The sequence below is a fragment of the Aotus nancymaae genome, unplaced genomic scaffold (assembly GCF_030222135.1).
Source record: "Aotus nancymaae isolate 86718 unplaced genomic scaffold, 86718_ANA_hifiasm-v0.15.2.pri h1tg000010l, whole genome shotgun sequence".
Lineage (NCBI taxonomy): Eukaryota > Metazoa > Chordata > Mammalia > Primates > Aotidae > Aotus > Aotus nancymaae.
In genome coordinates, this window is record NW_026988421.1 from 60,029,178 (window position 1) to 60,050,886 (window position 21,709).

The 21,709-nt window shown below is 44.2% G+C and overlaps 1 protein-coding gene across 2 annotated transcripts in view; it reads left to right on the top strand.

The window, feature by feature from the left end:
- MYPN (myopalladin) overlaps window positions 1-19,107 on the top strand; it is a 108,356-nt gene extending 89,249 nt beyond the window's left edge. For both annotated transcript variants that reach the window (XM_064374176.1, XM_064374177.1), the window contains 2 exons: window positions 6,592-6,725; window positions 10,442-19,107. In XM_064374176.1, coding sequence (XP_064230246.1) covers window positions 6,592-6,725; window positions 10,442-10,611 — 304 coding nt within the window. In that variant the 3' untranslated portion in view covers window positions 10,612-19,107. The remainder of the gene's footprint in view (window positions 1-6,591; window positions 6,726-10,441) is intronic.
- The last annotated feature ends 2,602 nt before the right edge of the window (window positions 19,108-21,709 follow it).

The following is a 21,709-nucleotide window of genomic DNA, read 5'->3' on the forward strand; positions in this document are numbered from 1 at the left end:
GTGTGACCTTGAAAGAGCAACTTTTCTGACCTCTGCCTCAGTTTCTTTTTTTTTTAAAAAAAAAAGGAAGAAAGAAAAGAAAGAAAAAAAAAAGAATGAAGAAGAGGAAGAAAAAGGAAGAGAAAGAGAGAGAGAGAATGGGAGTATTGCTTTCTTGCCCAGGCTAGAATGCATTTTAGAAATGGGTATTGAAAACCTCTTTTATACCAATAATTATACTTAATGATGTAGACAGGAAGGAATAAGGGAAGAAAATAACAAACAAGCAGCCAACCAATATTTCATTTAAACCTATGAAAATGCTATGCGATTACTGAGGAGTGATTTACTTCCAATTATGTAGTCTCTTTTGGAATAGGTGTGAGGTGGTAATGTGTGTTTTGTATATTTAAAGTGGAGAGTTCTATAAATGTTTATTAAGTTTACTTGTTCCGGGTCTGAGTTCAAGTCCTGGATGTCCTTGTTAATTTTCTGTCTCGTTGATCTACAGAATCATTAGCTCTTCTTGTTACATTGATCCTTTTGCCATTATGTAATGTTCTTCTTTGCCTCTTTTGATCTTTGTTGCTTTAAAGTCTATTTTATCAGAGGTGAAAATTGCATCTCCTACTTTTTATTTATTTGTTTATTTTTACTCTCTATTTGGTTGGTAAATCTTCCTCCATCCCTTTGTTTCGAGTCGTTGTGTATCGTTGCATGTGAGATGGATCTGGATGCAGCATACCGATGGGTTTTGGCTTTTTATCCAATTTGAATATATATGAGTTTAATACTGCCATTTGGTGCTAGTTGGCTGTTTTGCACATTAGGTGGTGTAAATTTTTCATTGTGTTGATGCTCTTTGCTTTTTGATATATTTTTGGAGAGGCTGATATTGTTTGTTCCTTTATATGTATAGTACTTCTTTCAGAAGTTCTTGTAAAGCAGGCCTGGTGGTGGTGAAATCTCTAAGTACTTGTTTGTTCGCAAAAGATTTAATTTTTCCTTCGCTTGTAAAGCTTAGTTTGGCTGGATATGAAATTCTGTGTTGAAAGTTCTTTTCTTTAAGGATGTTAAATATTGGTCCCCACTCTTTTCTGGCTTGTAGGGTTTCTGCTGAGAGATCTGCTGTAAGTCTGATAGGTTTCCCTTTGTGTATAACCTGACCTTTCTCTCTGGCTGCCCTTAGTATTTTCTCCTTCATTTCAACCCTAATAAATCTGGCGATTATGTGCCTTGGGGTTGGTCTTCTTGAAGAATATCTTTGTGGTGTTCTCTGTATTACCTGGAGTTGAATATTACCCTGCGTTGCTAGGTTGGGAAAGTTTTCCTGAATGATATCCTGAAGAGTATTTTCCAATTTAGATTCATTCTCTTCGTCACATTCAGGTACACCTATCAAACGTAAATTAGGTCTTTTCACATAGTCCCATATTTCTTGGAGACTTTGCTCATTCCTTTTTATCCTTTTTTCTGCAATCTTGTCTTCTCATTTCATTTCACTGAGCTGGTCCTCGACTTCTGATATCCTTTCTTCTGCTTGATCAATTCGACTGTTTAAACTTGTGCATACTTCGCAAAGTTCTCGTGTTGTGTTTTTCAGCTCCATCAATTCACTTATATTCCTCTCTAAATTGTCCATTCTCGTTAGCATTTTGTCAAACCTTTTTTCAAGGTTCTTAGTTTCTTTGCATTGGGTTAGAACAAGTTCTTTTAATTCAGAGAAGTTTCTTATCACCCACCTTTTGAAACCTGCTTCTGATAATGGAACACACTCGTTCTCCATTAAGCCTTGCTCCATTGCTGATGAGGAACTGCGATCCCCTGTAGAGGGTGAGGCATTCTGATTTTGAGTATTCTCTGCCTTTTTAGGCTGGTTTCTTCCCTTCATTATATATTTATCCCTCTGTCGTCTTTGTAATTACCGACTTTCTAACTAGGTCTCTGAGCGGACATCCAACTTGTTGATTCCCAGCGCCGAAATCTGAGCAATCCACTGCGCCGGCCAAAACAGCGGTGTTAAGATTGATGGTGCTTTTCTGCCTGGGAATCTCTGGACTCTGCACCAAGAACTGCCACCCTGAGGCGCCAGCAAAACCGCTGCGCCGGCCACAAGAGTCACCCTGGTGACCCGTGGGGCTCCTCTGCTGGGAATCTCTTGGTCCATGAGCAACAAAAATTCGTCTGAAAGTGTGGTGTCCTCTCGTTCTGTGCACTTTCACTGGGAGCTACGACCCCGAGCTGCTAGTGATCAGCCATCTTGGATCTCTCTCGATTGTTCTTAAAGTAAGCTTAAGGATCCAGTTTCTTAAACTGGGTATCTTGCTTAATTTTCCCTAACCAACTTAGGGAAATGGCCATTTCTTTGCCATTTTGGTTTGCCACCAGGCGACAAGTAAGTAGAAGTAGCTTCTGTACAAAACTTTCTACTGAGAATTATTTCTCCACAGTAAACTGAATTTGCCCCAGAAGATGTTGTAGCTGTTGGGTTTTAAAGAATTTTGTCATCTAAAATATGTGTGTGTTTTGGGGGCTGGTCTGTAGGGTGTGTGTGTATTTTTCTCCAGTAAAACTAACCAAGAACAGGCTAAGTGCAGTAGCTCACACCTGTAATCCCAGCGCTTTGGGAGGCTGAGGCGGACAGATCACGAGGTCAAGAGATCAAGACCATTCTTGCCAACATGGTGGAACCCTGTCTCTACTAAAAATACAAAATAAGCTGGGTGGTTCCAGCTACTCGGGAGGCTGAGGCAGGAGAATTGCTTTAACCCAGAAGGTGGAGGTTGCAGTGAGCCGAGATCGCGCCCCTGTACTCAAGCCTGACAACAGAGCGAAACTCTGTCTGAAAAAAAAAAAAACTTAACCAAGAACAGAGAATAGTGTCGGGTTAACGCTCCAACCTAACAATGCAACATGTTAAACTAGATTAAACTGAATACACTAAGTAACTGAGGGTCTGCAATTTTAAATATGGTTTTATTGGGCAAAACCAAAATACATGTCTGGAAAGCTCATTCCCAGTCGAGGCTGACTGCTGGGGCTGGGTGATTGCTCAGCCCTGAACTCTGAGGACCTGCTCAGTTTAGTCACCACTGCCTGGGGAAGGCAGTGTCAGGGGAGGGAGGAGGAGTGACTGAGATGCTGCAGAGGGGAAGTCCTAAGATTCAGAGACCACTGCCCACTCACTGCCCATTCATTTTCCCCCAGACTTTAGTGAAAAGATGCCTGTCATTTTAATGTAAGCATAGGACATTCTGGTTGGGCACAGTGGCTCATGCCTGTAATCCCAACACTTTGGGAGGCCAAGGCAGGAGGATAGCTTGAGACCAGGAGTTCAAGGCCAGCCTGGGCAACATAGTGAGACCCCCATCACTTAAAAAAAATTTAATTGGCTAGGCATGGTGGCACACACCTGTAGTCCCAGCTACTCAGGAGGCTGAAGAGGGAGGATTGCTTGAGCTCAGGATTTGAAGACTGCAGTGAGCCATGATCACGCCATTGTTCTCTAGAATGGGGACAAGCAAAACTCAGTCTCAAAAAAAAAAAAAAAAAGGGATATTTTGATACTTTAAAGTCATAGTGATTGGCTTCTGAAAACTACACACCTAGGAATATCTGAATGGTCCTAAATAAATGCGTTTGCGCTTGCGCATGCACGCACGTGCACACACACACACACACACACACACAAATACAGTTGCTCCTCAACTTATGATGCATTTACCTGGAGGTAACCCCATCATAAATTGAGGAGCATACTGAATGCAAGCATCCTAACTCAGGAACTGCCTGTATACCACTGTGATTATAACTGTTGTAAGTAGTTATGGCTTTTACGTCCCTGCCTTCTCTCACCTGTATACCTCTGCTCCTGACATTCCTTCTTTGGGAACACTCTTCACCTTCTCTACCCTCACGCTCCAGCCCACCTCCCTAATGTCTGCTATCCTCAAGACTCACCTCAAACATCATCTCTCTGAGGAGGAGCAGTGCCCTGCTTCCTCTCCCACTTGGTGCACCGTCACCATTGTTAGTATTGATGGTTTCACTCCTCTCCCACAACTCAACTGTGAGCATCTTGAGGGAAGGGACCACGTCTTCTTTGTTTTCATAGGTCCTGACTCCTCACAACACCCAATGCCTTTCACCTAGTAGCATATTATGTAAGATGAAGGAATTATGAACAAATACATGAATTTCCACTGCTGTTGCCTCACCTCACTAAACTATAGCAATAGCATCCTAATGTGTCTCTCTGCAGTCAGGCACAAGCCCTATTCAATCCACATCCTCACCACTGTAAGGATGATCTTTTAAGAATGCAAACTGGCCAGGCACAGTGGCTTATGCCTGTAATCCCAGCACTTTGGGAGGTCAAGGTGGGTGAATCACCTGAGGTCAGGAGTTCGAAACCAGCCTGGCCAATGTGGCGAAACCCCGTCTTTACTTAAAATACAAAAATTAGCTGGGCATGGTGGTATGTGTCTGTAATCCCAGTTACAGGGGAAGCTGAGGCAGGAGAATCACTTGAACCCAGGAGGCGGAGGTTACAATGAGCTGAGATCACCCCACTAGACTCCAACCTGGGCCACAGAGGGAGACTCCATCTCAAAAAAAAAAAAAGATATATATCAGCTCCTGCTAAAAATAGATCATTAGTTTCCCATCATCTGAGAGGAAGGTTTCCATCCCTTTACCATGGTGCATGTGACCTCCTCCCCTGCCTTCTTTCCAGTTCCCCCACTTGCCAGTACCCCGTGTGCACTCCACCCCCAGCTGTAATGAACATGCCATGCTCCCTCCCACACTATCACGCCTTTGTGCAGCCTGTTCCAATACCTGGAACAGCCACATCTCACCTGCTCTGTGAGTTTCCACTAGACCTTTGAGACTGAGATGGAGCACATCTCCTGGGAAGTTTTCCCACACTTGAATTGGCTGCATTATATTTCAGTGGTTGAGAAATAGATTTTTTAAGTAATCTCATCTTAGTCATCTCAGGTCTTTGTACAATGTTACATTTTTCTGTGAGCCTAACCTCACATACGCTTGTGCTTCTGAACATCCAGCAACTTCATGCCTCCTCCTTGATGCCTGTGGCTTCCCAGAATAACCTTTTCCCCTCTGTGTTCCCCAGGCGTCTTTCCCATGGCATTACTCTAGCATTTGTTACATCCTATTTATCTTTATTACTACTTATTTATCTTTTATTTATTTATTTCTCATTAAACCGAGAGATTCTTCTAGAGAAGGAATTTCTTTGGTCAGGCGTGGTGGCTCACACCTATAATCCCAGCACTTTGGGAGGCCGAGACGGGTGGACCGCCTGAGGTCAGGAGTTTGAGACCAGCCTGGCCAACATGGTGAAATCCCATTTCTACTAAAAAAAAAAAATACAAAATTAGCCGAGCATGATGGCAGGCACCTATAATCCCAGCTACTTGGGAAGCTGAGGCACAAGAATCTCTTGAGCCCAGAAGGTGAAGGGTGCAATGAGTCAAGATCACACCACTGCATTCCAGCCTGGGTGACAGAGCAAAACTCTGCCTCATAAAAAAGAGAAGTCATTTTTGTCCTGTTCCTCTTTACACCCTCGGCACCCACGGCAGTGGCACCCAGCATTTCCCCCAACATAGTATTCAATAAGCGTTTACTAAAGAAATATATCAAAGAATGAATAGATTAATTTATTAATCAGAAGGTGAAGGTAGCCAATGTGTTAATGTAGTAAAATTGTGGTGGATATTTTATTACTTTATTCTTGTTATACTTATTAATTGATTTATTCTTGTTTTTTCTTATTACTTTACAAATTCTTGGAAGTAATACCTTTCAATAAAAGATAAACACTTATCCTTTGAGCTCTGGGAGCTGTTGCTGTTGCCTCTACCCTGCAAATGAGCTGTGGCAGCCCCAGAGGGGAGCTTGGAACTATGTGTGACAAGAGGGCTGGGCTGACAAGCGGTGTAGGGAACACGTGGCCCTGTGGTTTTTGATCCATGGCTGCATATTCGAATCACTGGGGAGTTTTCAAAAATCCTAATGCTTGGATCCTAGCCTTTGATTCTGATATGATTACCTGGGATATGGCCTGGGATTCCAATGTGCAGCCAAGGTGAAGAACTACTGATGTGGAGAAAAACAGAAGGAAAGAGCAGGCCGGTTTCCTCCTAAACCTCATTATGCTGGATGCCGCAGGAGCCCAGCTGGCTGCATTAGGAGATGCCGTCTGTGCAGCCAGTCCATCCAGCCCTGCACTCTATTTCATCCTGCTTTCCCAGAGTGTCCTAACAAGTTATTGATGAAATGTCTGTCATTTGGGAAGAGATCTTTCTGAACTTTGGCTGTGAAAAGTGGGGGTTCTGCTGATGGGGAGCACAACTTCGGTGAACTTGTGGCTGTGGGGGAGGGCGAAGGCAGGTCTCAGCCCCAGCTGCCCCTTCCTCCTACCATGATTAGGTTTGCTGCTGCTCTTCTGTAACGTCTTCCACCTTCAAATTTGTCTTGATATTTGCCTTAAGCTGCATTCCCCCTTCTTCCGGGAACCCTAAACTTGACAAAGGCACTTCTGCCTCCAGATAAAATACAGGTATATTCTCTCTTTTTCTCCAGTATGCACCAGGACACAACAGGGTACGTCTGCCTCCTCATCCAGCCAGCCAAGAAATCAGACGCTGGGTGGTACACGTTGTCAGCCAAGAATGAAGCTGGCATCGTGTCGTGCACTGCCAGGCTGGATATATATGGTAAGTGTAGTGCTGTCTGTTGAACATCTGTATGCAACTGACAGCTTAAAAATCTTTCTGTAAAGATAGGTGGGCTGGGCAAGGTGGCTCACAACTGTAATCTCAGCACTTTAGGAGGCCGAGGCAGGTGGATCACCTGAGGTCAGGAGTTCGAGACCAGCCTGGCCAACATAGTGAAAACCCGTCTCTACTAAAAATACAAAAATTAGCTGGGGATGGTGGCAGGCGCCGGTAATCCCAGCTCCTCAGGAGACTGAGGCAGGAGAATTGCTTGAACCCAGGAGGCACAGGTTGCAGTGAGCCGAGATTGCACCACTGCATTCCAGCCTGGGCAACAGAGCAAGACTACATCTCAAAAAAAAAAAAAGTAGCTCTATCTATTACCTGATACATATTCCTGCTATTTATGGGTGCATAGCAGGTATTCCCTTTATTTAGTACCATACAGGAGAGGCTTCAGCCTGCCACTGCCACTGTTCCCTAGGTCTAGTTTTTGGAGAAAATATATAGTTTTCTGGTTTTTCCCCTTATCCTAAGACTTGAGAAGAAAAACTGAAGGAAGCAGACACTAATGTACTTTTAGCTGAAAAAGTCAGGGGGGAAAGAGTCCACTAGTGATATGTTCCTTAATCAAGGCTAAGCCCTTAACCATTTCCCAGTCTTCACCAACTGAGAAACTCCCTACCAACAGCCCTGAAACTGATGACTCTTATCCCAGTCCTGCCCTCCAGTGGCTGAGTCTCCAGGTCACTTTGTCCTGGCTCTCCTCTCCCTCGTTCCTGTCCTGATTCCACAGCACCAACAATAGGAGGTGCTGTTTCCTCAGCTGGGACCTAGGATGGAGAAGGGGTGGAGGATTTGGGTAGAATCAATTACCTTCCCTGCCACCACACCTTCCTGCCTTTCTGAGGAATAGGGAGATGTAGGCCTCCCCTCTCTCTTCTAAAGGAGGGCTTCTAAACCTAGGAAGTACAGCAGTCCAGTAAAGATGTCAGAGAGAGCCGGGAAGGGCTAAGAGATGGAGGGGCTGGGAGGAGAGACTGTGCAAGAGCGGGCCTTACTGAGTGTCTGGGAGGAGACTGTGCAAGAGCGGCCCTTACTGAGTGTCTGGGAGGAGACTGTGCAAGAGCGGGCCTTACCGAGTGTCTGGGAGGAGACTGTGCAAGAGCGGACCTTACCGAGTGTCTGGGAGGAGAGACTGTGCAAGAGCGGGCCTTACTGAGTGGCTGAGAAGAGACTGCAAAAGCGGGCCTTACCGAGTGTCTGGGAGGAGAGACTGTGCAAGAGCAAGCCTTACCGAGTGGCTGGGAGGAGACTGTGCAAGAGCGGGCCTTACTGAGTGTCTGGGAGGAGACTGTGCAAGAGCGGGCCTTACCGAGTGGCTGGGAGGAGAGACTGTGCAAGAGCGGGCCTTACCGAGTGGCTGGGAGGAGACTGTGCAAGAGTGGACCTTACCGAGTGTCTGGGAGGAGAGACTGTGCAAGAGCGGGCCTTACCGAGTGTCTGGGAGGAGACTGTGCAAGAGCGGGCCTTACCTAGTGGCAGGGAGGAAACTGTGCAAGAGCGGGCCTTACTGGGAGGAAACTGTGCAAGAGCGAGACTTACCGAGTGGCTGGGAGGAGACTGTGCAAGAGCGGGCCTTACTGAGTGTCTGGGAGGAGACTGTGCAAGAGCGGGCCTTACCGAGTGGCAGGGAGGAGACTGTTCAAGAGCGGGCCTTACCGAGTGGCTGGGAGGAGACTGTGCAAGAGCGGGCCTTACCGAGTGGCTGGGAGGAAACTGTGCAAGAGCGGGCCTTACTGAGTGTCTGGGAGGAGACTGTGCAAGAGCGGGCCTTACCTAGTGGCAGGGAGGAGACTGTGCAAGAGTGGGCCTTACCGAGTGGCTGGGAGGAGACTGTGCAAGAGCGGGATTTACTGAGTGTCTGGGAGGAGACTGTGCAAGAGCGGGACTTACTGAGTGGCTGGGAGGAGAGACTGTGCAAGAGCGGGCCTTACTGAGTGGCTGGGAGGAGACTGTGCAAGAGCGGGCCTTACTGAGTGTCTGGGAGGAGACTGTGCAAGAGCGGGCCTTACCGAGTGGCTGGGAGGAGACTGTGCAAGAGCGGGCCTTACCGAGTGGCTGGGAGGAGACTGTGCAAGAGCGGGCCTTACCGAGTGGCTGGGAGGAGACTGTGCAAGAGTGGGACTTACCGAGTGGCTGGGAGGAGACTGTGCAAGAGCGGGACTTACTGAGTGGCTGGGAGGAGAGACTGTGCAAGAGCGGGCCTTACCGAGTGTCTGGGAGGAGACTGTGCAAGAGCGGGCCTTACTGAGTGTCTGGGAGGAGACTGTGCAAGAGCGGGCCTTACTGAGTGTCTGGGAGGAGACTGTGCAAGAGCGGGCCTTACTGAGTGTCTGTCCTTTAGTGAAACGGCTCTAGGTTTGGTCCTCCCAATTGGATTTTTCTGAATTCACTCAGAGGTTTGTAGACTGAAAAACTGAATCAAGATAATGAAATCAACAAAGGATCAATTTCTAAATCTGAATGCTGAAAGGGGTACAGCTTTCCAGGACCCAGAGCATAAGAGTTCCCCACCTAGGGAACCCCCTTCTCCACATCAAGATCCCCAGAAACCTAATCAGAAGATTGCCTGGTAATTTCTGAATCAGGGACCACAGCAGAGACTGCAGTTTGGGTGGGTATCTCACTCAGGCCATGGTCAAACCTTAAAGTCGTGTCTGCTAAAAACAGCAGCACTTGGTGAACATAGAAACTCTAATAAATATTGTCCCTGAACCATGGCTGATTGTACCTAAATTACTTTTCAATCTTCTTGCTGGAACAAATAGAACCTAATTAGGGTATAGGTAATGGCCGATTAGGGTGATTCCGGTATGAGGTAGGTACTGCTCAGAAAGTCGAACCCAGTATTTGGTTTTCATTTCTGCAGCTTTCTTGTCTCTATCTTTTGAGGTACCCTCCTCTGAGAGCCTGCAACCCTCTGTACACACCCCAAACAGACCTTCCTGGTAGGTCGGTGGAAGGGGACAAGCTTGAGAAATCAGTCTAGTCACCCACTCTTCACTCTTTCATCTTATAGAATTAATTCCTTCCTTCCTTCCTTCCTTCCTTCCTTCCTTCCTTCCTTCCTTCCGTCTTTCTTTCGTTTTGAGATGGAGTCTCACTCTGTCGCCCAGGCTGGTGGAGTGGTGGTGTGCCTTGGTGTGATCTTATCTTACTGCAACCTCTGCCTCCCGGGTTCAAGTGATTCTCCTGCCTCAGCCTCCCGAGTAGCTGGGATTACAGGTGTGCACCACCATGCCCAGCCAATGTTTGTATTTAGTAGAAACTGGGTTTCACCATGTTGGCCAGGCTGGTCTCAAACTTGTGAGTTCAAGTGATCTGCCCTCCTCAGCCTCCCAAAATGCTAGGATTACAGGTGTGAGCCACCATACCTGGCCCCATCTTATAGAAATTCTAATCTCTCATTTGTAGGATTCTAATCTCTGAATCTGAATCACAGATTTTGCAATTAGGGGCTTAAGACATCACTGTCACAGTTTCCCTATTCCTGGCAGGGAAGGCTTTATTGCTCTTTTCTACAAATAGGACAATTCGGACCCAGATATAGTTAAATGCTTTACCAAGAATCTGCAGGGAGCATCAGGGTGAGGACAGAATGCACCTGCTGGACTGTGTTCCTTTGATGGTAACACATTTGGTCCATTTTCCAGCTCAGTGGCACCATCAGATCCCACCGCCCATGTCCATTCGGCCCAGCGGCAGTCGCTACGGATCTCTCACCAGTAAAGGACTTGACATATTTTCTGCCTTTTCGTCCATGGAAAGCACGATGGTGTATTCATACTCTTCTGGGAGTGTAGTGGAGAGTGATGAACTTTAAGAATGTCTGGGTGCCTGCTGTGTAAGGGAGCGGACTGCGGAGGGGGAAGGAGAACAAGCCGGACTCAGTGGTTTCCAAGCAACCGCAGTTGACTAAGTTCCCACGCTGCCGGACCGGTGGCAAGAAGTGCTTTGAATAAGGCAGCTGGGGATTCTTGCAGTCTCAGCTGAGGGAGAAAGGTAGGGCTGTGCCTTCTAAAGATTCCAACAAAGATGTGAGAAGATAAAACAGATGAATCAAAGATGTCACACAGTTGCCATCCACTGCTTTGGGAAAAAACTAGCATGCTCCCCTGCCCCCCGTTTTGTTAGGGATTTTAAGTATTAGGAGCAATTAGGAGCCATATGCCTGGGCTGAGAGGAGTTAGGCAGTAGTGACCTTAGGATATAACTAACTTAACCAAACAATGCCAAAGAGAAAGGTGGGGAGGTCACCATCACCTTTCATCGATTACATGTATAGCAGTAGCTTTGGTGAATTCACTAAATCAGCTTCCACTTAGCATTAGGAGGTCATGCCATACAACTCACGTATGGGGACGAACACTTCTGATTTGTATATCCTGGGTGTACTGAGCCACATAATAAGGTGTCAAAATGTGCCTGAGATTCCAAAAACTCACTGAGACACTTGATATTGCACAGTGCACTTATTCTGTGGCCAAAACATGGCCTCACCAGCCTGTCTGCACCATTTTCTTTTGGGTGGTGACTGGTTTTTTTCTGACTTTGCATATCCCTAGACACTAGAACTAAAGGGTTCTTAATAAACCAAGCAGAAAGAAACCCTCTGTGGGGTCACTTTTTAAACTACTAGCTTCAATTGCCACTTACAAAATGTGCAAGAGTCATCATTTGCCCATAAAATACAACTCATGCACTCCTACCCTTCTCCCCAAAAGTCCGAAAGTGTAGGAGGGAGGAAGAGATACAGACGAGAGGAAATGATGGGAGAGTGTTGTTTTTGTCACTTGTCCCAGCAGAGCAGTGGTTTTGGAAGGAGAGCTGTTTAACAACTTTGAAATGCTTTGAGATCATTGGGCAAAGTGCATTTTCTATGTAGAAAATATTCTGCTAAGTGGAAAAGTTAGGGGAAAGGGGAATATGCATCTTTATTCTAATCACCAATTCAAACCCTCCCTCTTAAGGAATTTTTAGACTTAAGTTCACTGTGATATCCCTAGTGCCTAGAAGAGTACCTAGCACAAAGTAGACATTCAATAAATATTTGCTGGATGAATGAATCTTATATTATTATGTCTATTATAAGATAGCCTAATCTTATATTCTGCAGGAATATACAGCCCACACACCAGTCCAAACACTGCCCTGGGAATGCTCATCACAGCACAGTTTGCTCTAGGCTCTCCAGGGAAGTGAATTGCAGGTGTCTGTTATCAACTCCCTGTGCTTGAATCTCTGGTGCTGTCTGTGCCAAGCACCCTCAGCTGGCATTGTATTTGTGTGAACAGACAGTAACTGCTTAGAAAAGCTTGAAACTTTCTTCACTTCAAGGCAAGGATTTCCAGTATAAAAATAAATTCATTCACTCGAGAAATCATTTGTATGTCTACTCTGTATGAGATGCTGTGCTAGATACTGCGGCAGATACGAAGGTATGAGTAAGACACAGTCCCCGCCCTCAGGGAGCTCACAACCTGCTAGGGAAGGTAATATGTGAGGCATGTGGAATGCTGTTTCTTGAAGCAAAATAGAAGTTTTTAGTGGTCTTCATTCTATTTTTTCATAACTTTAAAAATCTTTCCAATCTTTATTTCTTAATAAAACAAAACGCCATAGCTGCATCCTCAAGCAATAACTATTTCAGTTATTCAGCAGAATTATTAGATTCTGTTTTTTTTTTTAATTTATTCAGTAACAGTAGTAAAATATAGGCAACCTTAATGGAATAGAATGCATTTCATATGGAATCCAGTAAAATACTATTTCCATATTGACTTCTATTATGAGATCTCTTATAAACAAAGAGCACTTTCTCTTTTTTTCTTTTTTGAGATGGAGTCTTGCTCTGTCACCCAGGCTGCAGTGCAGTGCTGTGATCTCGGCTCACTGCAACCTCTGCCACCCAGGTTCCAGAGATTCTCCTGCCTTAGCCTCCAGAGTAGCTAAGATTACAGGCACATCCCACCACATCCAGCTAATTTTTGTATTTTTTATAGAGACTGGGTTTCACTACGGTGGCCAGGCTGGTCTCAAACTCCTGACCTCATGTGATCCACTCGCCTCGGCCTCCCAAAGTGCTGGGATTATATATGTAAGCCACTGCGCCCAGCTTAAAGAGCACTTTCTAACTCTATAATAGCTTTTAGATTGTACACTAGACCTCCCCATCACATCTACTTCTGTAAACTGTAGATAGTTCTCCCATGAAAGGATGTTCTTCATCTCTGTGGGTCTTAGCTTTCTGAATTTTTTATTTCTCAGTTTTCAGTGTTCAACAGAGAACTGGGATAAACATTACATTTGGCCACTAGGTGGCGCTGTCTAACCCCAAATACTAGCAGGTCTAAAAAATTCCCGAAATTTGAGCTATTAGACTATGTTAAAGCAGGATTTCCCAAACTCAATACTACTGACACTTTGGACTGGATAATTCTTTGTTATGTCGGACTGTCCTGTGCATTGTAGGATGTTTAGCAGCATCCCTGGCCTCTGCCTACTAGACATCCTTTCCCCAGTTGTGGCAGCCCAAAATCTCTCCAGACATGGCCATGTGTTCCCTGAGAGGCAGAATACCCCTTTGTTGAGAACCACTGTGTCACACAAATCAGGGCCCTGCTTTAAGAATTCCATTAGAATTCAACCCAGCACGATGACTCATGCCTGTAATCCTGGCACTTTGGGAGGCCGAGGCAGGAGGATCGCTTGAACCCAAGAGTTTGAGTGAGGCCAGTTTAGGCAACGTAGCGAGACTCGATCTCCACAAAATATTAAATTTTTAAAAATCCAACTAGAATTCAATTACAATGAGGAATATTTGAATAAAAATTTTAGTTCCATTGGATGTGTTTGTTTTCAACATACCCAAAATCAGATTCATCTTCCCGTTATAAACTATTTTTCAACCTAGTTTAATGATTTCTGTTAATGGCACCATCACGTTCCTCCTAATTCTTTTTTTTTTTTTTTTTTTTTTTTTTTTTTTTTGAGACAGAGTCTTGCTCTGTCGCCGGGCGCCAGCCTGGAGTGCAATGGCACAATCTCGGCTCACTGCAACCTCCGCCTCCCGGGTTCAAGCAATTCTCCTGCCTCAGCCTCCCGAGTAGCTGGGACTACAGGCGCATGCCACCACACCCAGCTAATTTTTGTATTTTTAGTAGAGACGGGGTTTCACCATGTTGGCCAGGATGGTCTCGATTTCTTGACCTGGTGATCCGCCCGCCTCGGCCTCCCAAAGTGCTGGGATTACAGGCTTGAGCCACCGCGCCCAGCCTGCGTTCCTCCTAATTCTAATAAACATCCAAGTCAGTTTTTGCTTCCTCTACCATATCAATAGACAAGTTCTGCTAATTCTACTTCTATCATTCTTCTTATAGTCGGAATTTTCTTCCTTTCCCCTGCAGTGCTCCAGTTCACACTTCCATTACTGTCTTCGCTTGCCCCTCAATACTTCTCTTTTTTTTTTTTTTTTTTTTTTTTTGAGATGGAGTCTTGCTCTGTTGCCCAGCCTGGAATGCAGTAGTAGTCTCAGCTCACAGCAACCTCCACCTCCTAGGTTCAAGTGAATCTCCTGCCTCAGCCTCCCAAGTAGCTGGGAATACAGATGTAAGCCATTAATTTTTTATCAAATTAGCCATCAAAAATTAGCCTGGCTAATTTTTGTATTTTTAGTAGTGATGGGGTTTCACCAGGTTAGCCAGGCTAGTCTTGAACTCCTGACCTCAAGTGATCCACCCACCTTGACCTCCCAAAGTCCTGGGATTACAGGCATGAACCACCATGTCCGGCCACTTGCCCTCAATACTTCTGACTTAAACCATAGCATACTCCTTCTGGTTTTCCTGCCTCTAGTCCTGCTGTTTCTCCCTACTCAAACCCAGCCCAGATCTCAGTAGCAGATCATTCTTTGCAAAATACTGCTCCAGTTATATTAATATTATTTCCAAGTTTTCAAACCCCTAATGGCTAGCTGGAGCCAACTTAGGTACCAGCTGACCTGCTCTGTGCTACCCTAATATGATCCCAAAGCTTTTCATCCATTACTCAGAAAACATTCCCAACACAACAGCAAACCTCACGCAGGCCCCTGCTTTCCAGCCACATGCCTTTCTTCTGCCTCTGCCTGGAAGGCTCTCCTCAGTTTCCATCTATGGAAGTCTTATCAGTTCCTTCAAGTCTATCTCGAATGCCATCACCTCTGATATATTTTAGGATCTCCCACACTCCAATCTAATAGAATTCCACTTTCTTTGAAGCTTTATACCAAATTCCTTGAGTCTGGAGGAAGAGAAGATTACTTTCTACAGTGTCTTTTGTTTGTTTGTTTGTTTGTTTTTGAGACAGAGTCTCACTCTGTCACCCAGGCTGGAGTGCAGTGGCCTGATATCGCCCATTGCAACCTCTCCCTCCTAGGTTCAAGCAATTCTCCCAGGTTCAAGCAATTACAGGTACCCCACCACCACCACGCCCGGCTAATTTTTGTAATTTTAGTAGAGATGTGGTTTCACCATGTTGGCCAGGCTGCTCGCAAACTCCTGACCTCAGGCAATCCACCAGCCTTGGCCTTCCGAAGTGCTGGAATTACAGGCATGAGCCACCGCACTTGACCTGTACAGTTTTATACAGAACACAATCTCTGTGTGCCTGCCTACCCTCCCTCTTACACTAGCCCACTCTTGCTTGCATTAGGTTTCAGCTACTGGTTGGTATGGACTGTGTCAGGAGTTTGTCTTCATGCGTTATATAGAGGAGGCACTCAATAAATATTTATTGACCTAATAGGAATTTTAAATTGTATATAAGAATATTTCTATATAAAGTGAATTCGGTCTGAGCAGTGATTGTTAACCTTGGCTGCACATTAAAAACTCCTGAGGCACTTTTAAAAAAAATCTCAACACCCAGGCCATTTCCCAAATCAATTGAGTCAAAAGCCCTGGGGTTGTGACACAGGCATCAGTATTTTTTAAAGCTTCCCAGGCGATTCCAATGAGCAGCCCAGGTTGAGAAGATAAAAAGAGAGGATGCATTTAAATGCTGATTTGATCGTAGAACTTACTCGTAAATGTCTGAAGGGATGCAGATGGCACAAAGCTGTAGTGTTAGAATCCATGAGGAAGGTACTGCCCTGGTTACACGTGCAGTAGGCGCCTGGAAAATAGAAAGAAGCACACACATTGGCTTTATTAGACCCTACAATTTTGTGCTACATTCATTAGACATGCAGCATTCATGAAGCCCCCAAAGGAAGCTCAGAACCCTGCAGAAAATGGACCAGGGAAAGAAGGAAAGTTGATGCAATTTGCCTCGCCATTCATTTCAGAAATCTGTACAGATCCCCCAAGCACTATTCTCTCCAAGCAACTGGAGGGCTTTTTATAACTTAGTAAGTCATGGCATTGGGGATCAGAGGGAAAATGCAGAAAGAAAATGCACCATTAAAACCAAAACCACCTTTCTGAGATATATCACCCTTCACCAAACTAAGGGTTTACTCAGAATTTCCAAATAGCAGAACTGGTTTAAATGCATCCTTCTCTTTTTATTCATCATTTAATTTTTGTAGGCATTCAATAAGAAAATATAGTCAATAGACAAGCAGCAAGTAGACTTAGGGCCTCAAAGGACACGTGCCAGGGAGAATCATTCCCAGAGGAGTCAAAAGATGACTTTGGTAAGGACAGTTTCACCCGGATAATCCTCAAATGATAAATGAGTTGTGCTCCACATATTCATATGTAAAGTGGTTGTTTAAAACCGAGACTATATTTCCTTACACACGTATCACCCAGCGCTAGATTCCCAGGTGAATCCAGAAAAACTCATCTAATTCGTGACTGATTACATCACAGAAATACCTCCCTTTGCTGCATCTCACGTCACTGTGCTTCACAGATACTGCAGTTTTTACAAACTGAAAGTCGGCGGCAACCCTGCGAGAACCCGCACTCTCACTGCCTGTTTCTGTGTCGCATTTTGGTAATTCTGGCAACGATTCAAAATGTCATCATCATCTTACAGTTATGATGATCTGTGATTAGGAATCTTCGATGTTGCTATTATAATTGCTTTGGGGAACCATGAACTGCACCCATAGAAGGCAGCAAATTTAATCGCTACATGTTGTGTGTGTTCTGACAGCTCTACCAACCGGCTGTTCCCGCATCTCTCTCCCTCTCCTTGGACCTCCCTAGTCACTGAGACTCAGCAATATTGAAATTAGGACAATTAATAACCCTACACTGGCCTCTAAGTGTTCGAGTGAAAGAGTGGTACATCTCTCACTTAAATCAAAAGCTAGAAATGATTGAGCTTTGAGAGGCAGGCACGTCAAAAGCTGAGCTAGGCCACAAGCTAGGCCTCCTGAGCCTGTTAGCCAAGTTGTGAATGCAAAGGAAAAGGTCTTGAAGAAACGTAAAAGTGCTGCTCCAATGAACACAAAAATGATAAGAAAGCAAAACAGCCTTATTGCTCACATGGAGAAAGTTTGAGTGGTCTGGATGGAAGATCAAACCAGCCACAACATTCGCATAAGCCAAAGCCTAGTTCAGAGCAAGGTCTTAATTCTCTTCAATTCTGTGAAGGCTGAGAGAGGTGAGAAAGCTGCAGAAGAAAAGTTGGAAGCTAGTAGAGGTGGGTTCATGAGGTTTAAGGAAAGAAGCCATCTCCGTAACATGAACATACACAGTGAAGCAGCAAGTGCTGACGGAGAAGCTGCAGCAAGTTATCCAGAAGAGCTAGCTGAGATCATTGATGAAGGTGGCTGCACGAAAGAACAGATTCTCTTTTGTCTCACTCTGTCTCCCAGGCTGGAGTACAGTGGTGCAATCTCGGCTCACTACCTCCCAGCTTCAAATGATTCTCCTGCCTCAGCCTCCTGAGTAGCTGGGACTACAGTGTTTTGTTTTGTTTTGTTTTGTTTTGTTTGTATTTTTAGTACAGATGGGGTTTCACCGTGTTAGCCTGGATGGTCTCGATCTCCTGGCCTGGTGATCCACCCACCTTGGCCTCCCAAAGTGCTGGGATTACAGGCGTGAACCACCATGCCGGGCTGAAACGACAGATTTTCAATGTAGATGAAACAGCCTTGTGTTGAAAGAAAATGCCATCTGCGACTTTCATAGTTAGAGAGGAGAAGTCAATGCCCGGCTTCCAAGCTTCAAAGGACAGGCCGACTCTTTCATTAGTGGCTAATCCAGCTGGTGACTTTAAGTTGAAACCAATGCTCATTTACCATTCTGAAAATCCTAGGGCCCTTAAGAATTGTGCTAAATCTACTCTGCCTGTGTTCTGTAAATGGAACAACAAAGCCTGGTTGACAGCTCATCTGTTTACAGTGTGATTGACTGAATACTGTCAGCCCACTGTTGAGACTCAAAAAAACGTTTCCTTTCAAAATATTACCACTTATTGACAATGCACCTGGTCACCCAAGAGCTCTGATGGACACGTACAAGATTAATGTTGTTTTCATGCCTGCTAATACAACATCCATTCTTGATCCAGCCCATGGATCACGGAGTCATTTCGACTCCCAAGTTTTATCATTTAAGAAGCACATTTCTTAAGGCTCTAGTTGCCATAGATAGCAATTCCTCAGATGGATCTGGGCAAAGTAAATTGAAAAGCTTCTGGAAAAGACTCACCATTCTAGATGCCATTAAGAACATTCATGATTCATGGAAGGTCAAAATAGCAACATAACAGGAGTTTGGAAGAATTTCATTCCAACCGTCATGGATGACCAAGAGGTTCAAGACTTTAGTGGAGCAAGTCACTGCAGATGTGATGGAAATAGCAAGAGAACTAGAATTAGTAGTGGAACCTGAAGATGGGACTGAATTGCTGCCATTTCATGATCAAACTTGAGCAAATAAGTTGCTTCTTATGGATGAGCAAGAAAAGTGGTTTCTTGAGATGGAAACTATGCCTGGTGAAGATGCTATAAACATTGTTGAAATAACAACAAAGAATTTAGAGTATAACATAAACTTTGTTGATAAAGGAGCAGCAGGGATTGAGAGGATTTATTCTAATTTTGAAGGAAGTTCTACTGCGGGTAAAGTACTATCAGACAGCATTGCATGCTACAGAGAAATCATTTATGAAAGGAAAAGTCAATCAATGCAGCAAACTTCACTGTCATTTTAGAGGAAATTACCATAGCCACTGTAACATTCAGCAACCACCACCCTGATCAGTCAGCAGCCATCAACATCAAGGCAAGACCCTCTGCCAGCAAAAAGATTACGAGTCTGTGAAGGCTCAGATAATTGTTAGCATTTCTTTTTAGCAATAAAGTTTTTTTTTATTGGTTTTTATTTGTTGTCATTGTTTTTAAGACAGGGTCTGGCTCTGTCACCTAGGTTGGAGTGCAGTGATGCCATCTCGGCTCACTGCAACCTCTGCCTCCCGGGCTCAAGCCATATTCCCACCTCAGCCTCTCAAATAGCTGGGACTATAGGCATGCACCACAATACCTAATTAATTTTTAAAGTTTTTGTAGAGTTAAGGTCTCACTGTGTTGCCCAGGCTTGTCTCAAATTCCTGGGCTCAAGTGATGTGCCCACTTGGGCCTCTCAGAGTGCCGGTATTACAGGTGTGAGCCGCCATGCCCAGCCAAAGTATTCTTTAATTAAGGTATGTACATTGTTTTTTAGACACAGTGCTATTGCACATTTAATAGACTACAGTATAAATGTAACTTTTATATGCACTGGGAAAGCAATAAAGTTATGTAACTGGCTTTATTGTTTGGAACAGAGCTCTCAGTATCTCTGAGGCATACCTGTACCTATTACACTAGATTGGGTTATGGTCCCAAGAACAGGGAACTGGACAAAGCAGTGAATAATAGAAGAAAGACTACTTCCTCTTCCTTTTTGGTGCCTATGATGTGTCAGAGATAGAATGTCTATGATCCTTTCTGCATCTAGCCTTCATTCTGTGTTTTTTTCTCCCCAGGTGCCCTGTGCCCCATTTTCTATAATCTCACTGTATAACATGCTATTTCATCCCTTCCCCAAGGCCTGCCAGTGTGCTTCATGCTCCACAATGACCTAACATCTTGGCTTGGTATCCATGCATCTTGGTTCCATGCATCTTGGCTTGGTATCCAGAAGAAAGCAGTCCAGTTGAATCAATTCTAAATGCTCAAGAGTCTTTTAACTTCACAGAGGTGCTGAATTTTTAAAAGCAATTGCTTTCTCACACCCATCAACTTCTATTTGATAAAATTGCTGGCAGAGTTTTTTTAAAAATCAAGCTGTAAGGGAAAATCGAGGGAACTGACTCAGAAACTCAAAGTGTTCCTGCTGATCACAGCCTCTTCCTTTCTTGCTTCTCCTCCACATGCTCCCAAAGTACCTTCCAAGTTGGGACCTTGAGTTTATTTGCATATGAGCTATTTCTAAGTCAGTTGTAAACTCAAAACTGCCAGGAAAACCATAAATGTAGGCAAATTTACTCATAATAGCCTTTATACAGGGTCCTTTCCAGAGTCCTTGGGTAGCCTGCATTGAAAATATTTCCACTAATGGTTGAGCTGAAAATAAATATGCCTTATCAGTAAAAGAATAGTTACTTAGACTTCAATAGAGTCAAAGCCCTTATAATCACTAATAGCCTTGTCTTGTTTTAAGTGGATCAATATTTCAGAAAGTTCATTAGTGAAGCATTGCTTGAAGATTGCCAAGCATCTTCTAAACTTTGGCAATGCAATGGTCATCGGTATGCTAAAAAGTTGCTAATATCATGTTTTTAAAAATCTGTGCAGTGCAAAAAAAAATTGCATATTTGCTAAAAATATGTTTGCCTCTTATTTCTGTCTAATTATATTAGTTAGCATGCTTGGTATTATAGAACCATAAACAAGCTGCCTTTGGTTAATATGTACATAATAGCCACTTTAAATTCCAAAGAGAAAGAGCCTTGAACTTGCAAGAAAGAGAAGGAGCACACTTTTCAATCCTCTGAGAATTGTACCGTAAATGCTGAGTATTGAAAATGACTGTGCTGCTACAAACACCAAATCGCTGGGAGATTTTAAAATATAAGTGAATAGAAACTGTTTCTCTAATAATAAAAATTAAAATATTTCAACATTATTTGACAATAAGTATTTTAAGGCTGAAATAAATGTAGAAACTAGTTATAGTTTCCAGGTTTAAAGACTACTTTTTAATAATGAACCAATTTTTAAAAAATTTCTTAGAACTGATAAGAGCAGATATTACACTTGATCTCAGTTAGCTAAAAGGCCAAGAAGCAATTGAACCAATTTTTTTTTCTTTTCTTTTCCTTTCTTTTTTTTTTTTTTGAGACAGAGTCTCGCTCTGTCACCCAGCCTGGAGTGCAGTGGCGCAATCTCAGCTCACTGCAAGCTCCACCTCCCAGGTTCAAGTGATTCTCCTGTCTCAGCCTCCCCAATTTTTTTTTTTTTTTTTTTTTTTTTTTTTGGGACAGAGTCTTGCTCTGTCACCAGGCGCCAGGCTGGAGTGCAGTGGTGCGAACTTGGCTTACTGCAACCTCTGCCTCCCGGGTTCAAGCAATGCTCCTGCCTCAGCCTCCCAAGTAGCTAGGACTACAGGCACACGCCACCACGCCCAGCTAATTTTTGTATTTTTTAGTAGAGATGGGGTTTCACCATGTTGGCCAGGATGGTCTTGATCTCTTGACCTCGTGATCTGCCCGCCTCGGCCTCCCAAAGTGCTGGGATTACAGGAGTGAGCCACCACGCCTGGCCCCAAATTTTTAAATGTACAAATGTATTTGACTTTTTTTTTTTTTTGAGACAGAGTCTTGCTGTATTGCCCAGGCTGGAGTGCAGTGGCACAATCTCAGCTCACTGCAGCCTCTGGCTCCCGTGTTCAAGTGATTCTCCTGCCTCAAGCCATCCTCCCACCTCAGTCTCCCAAGTA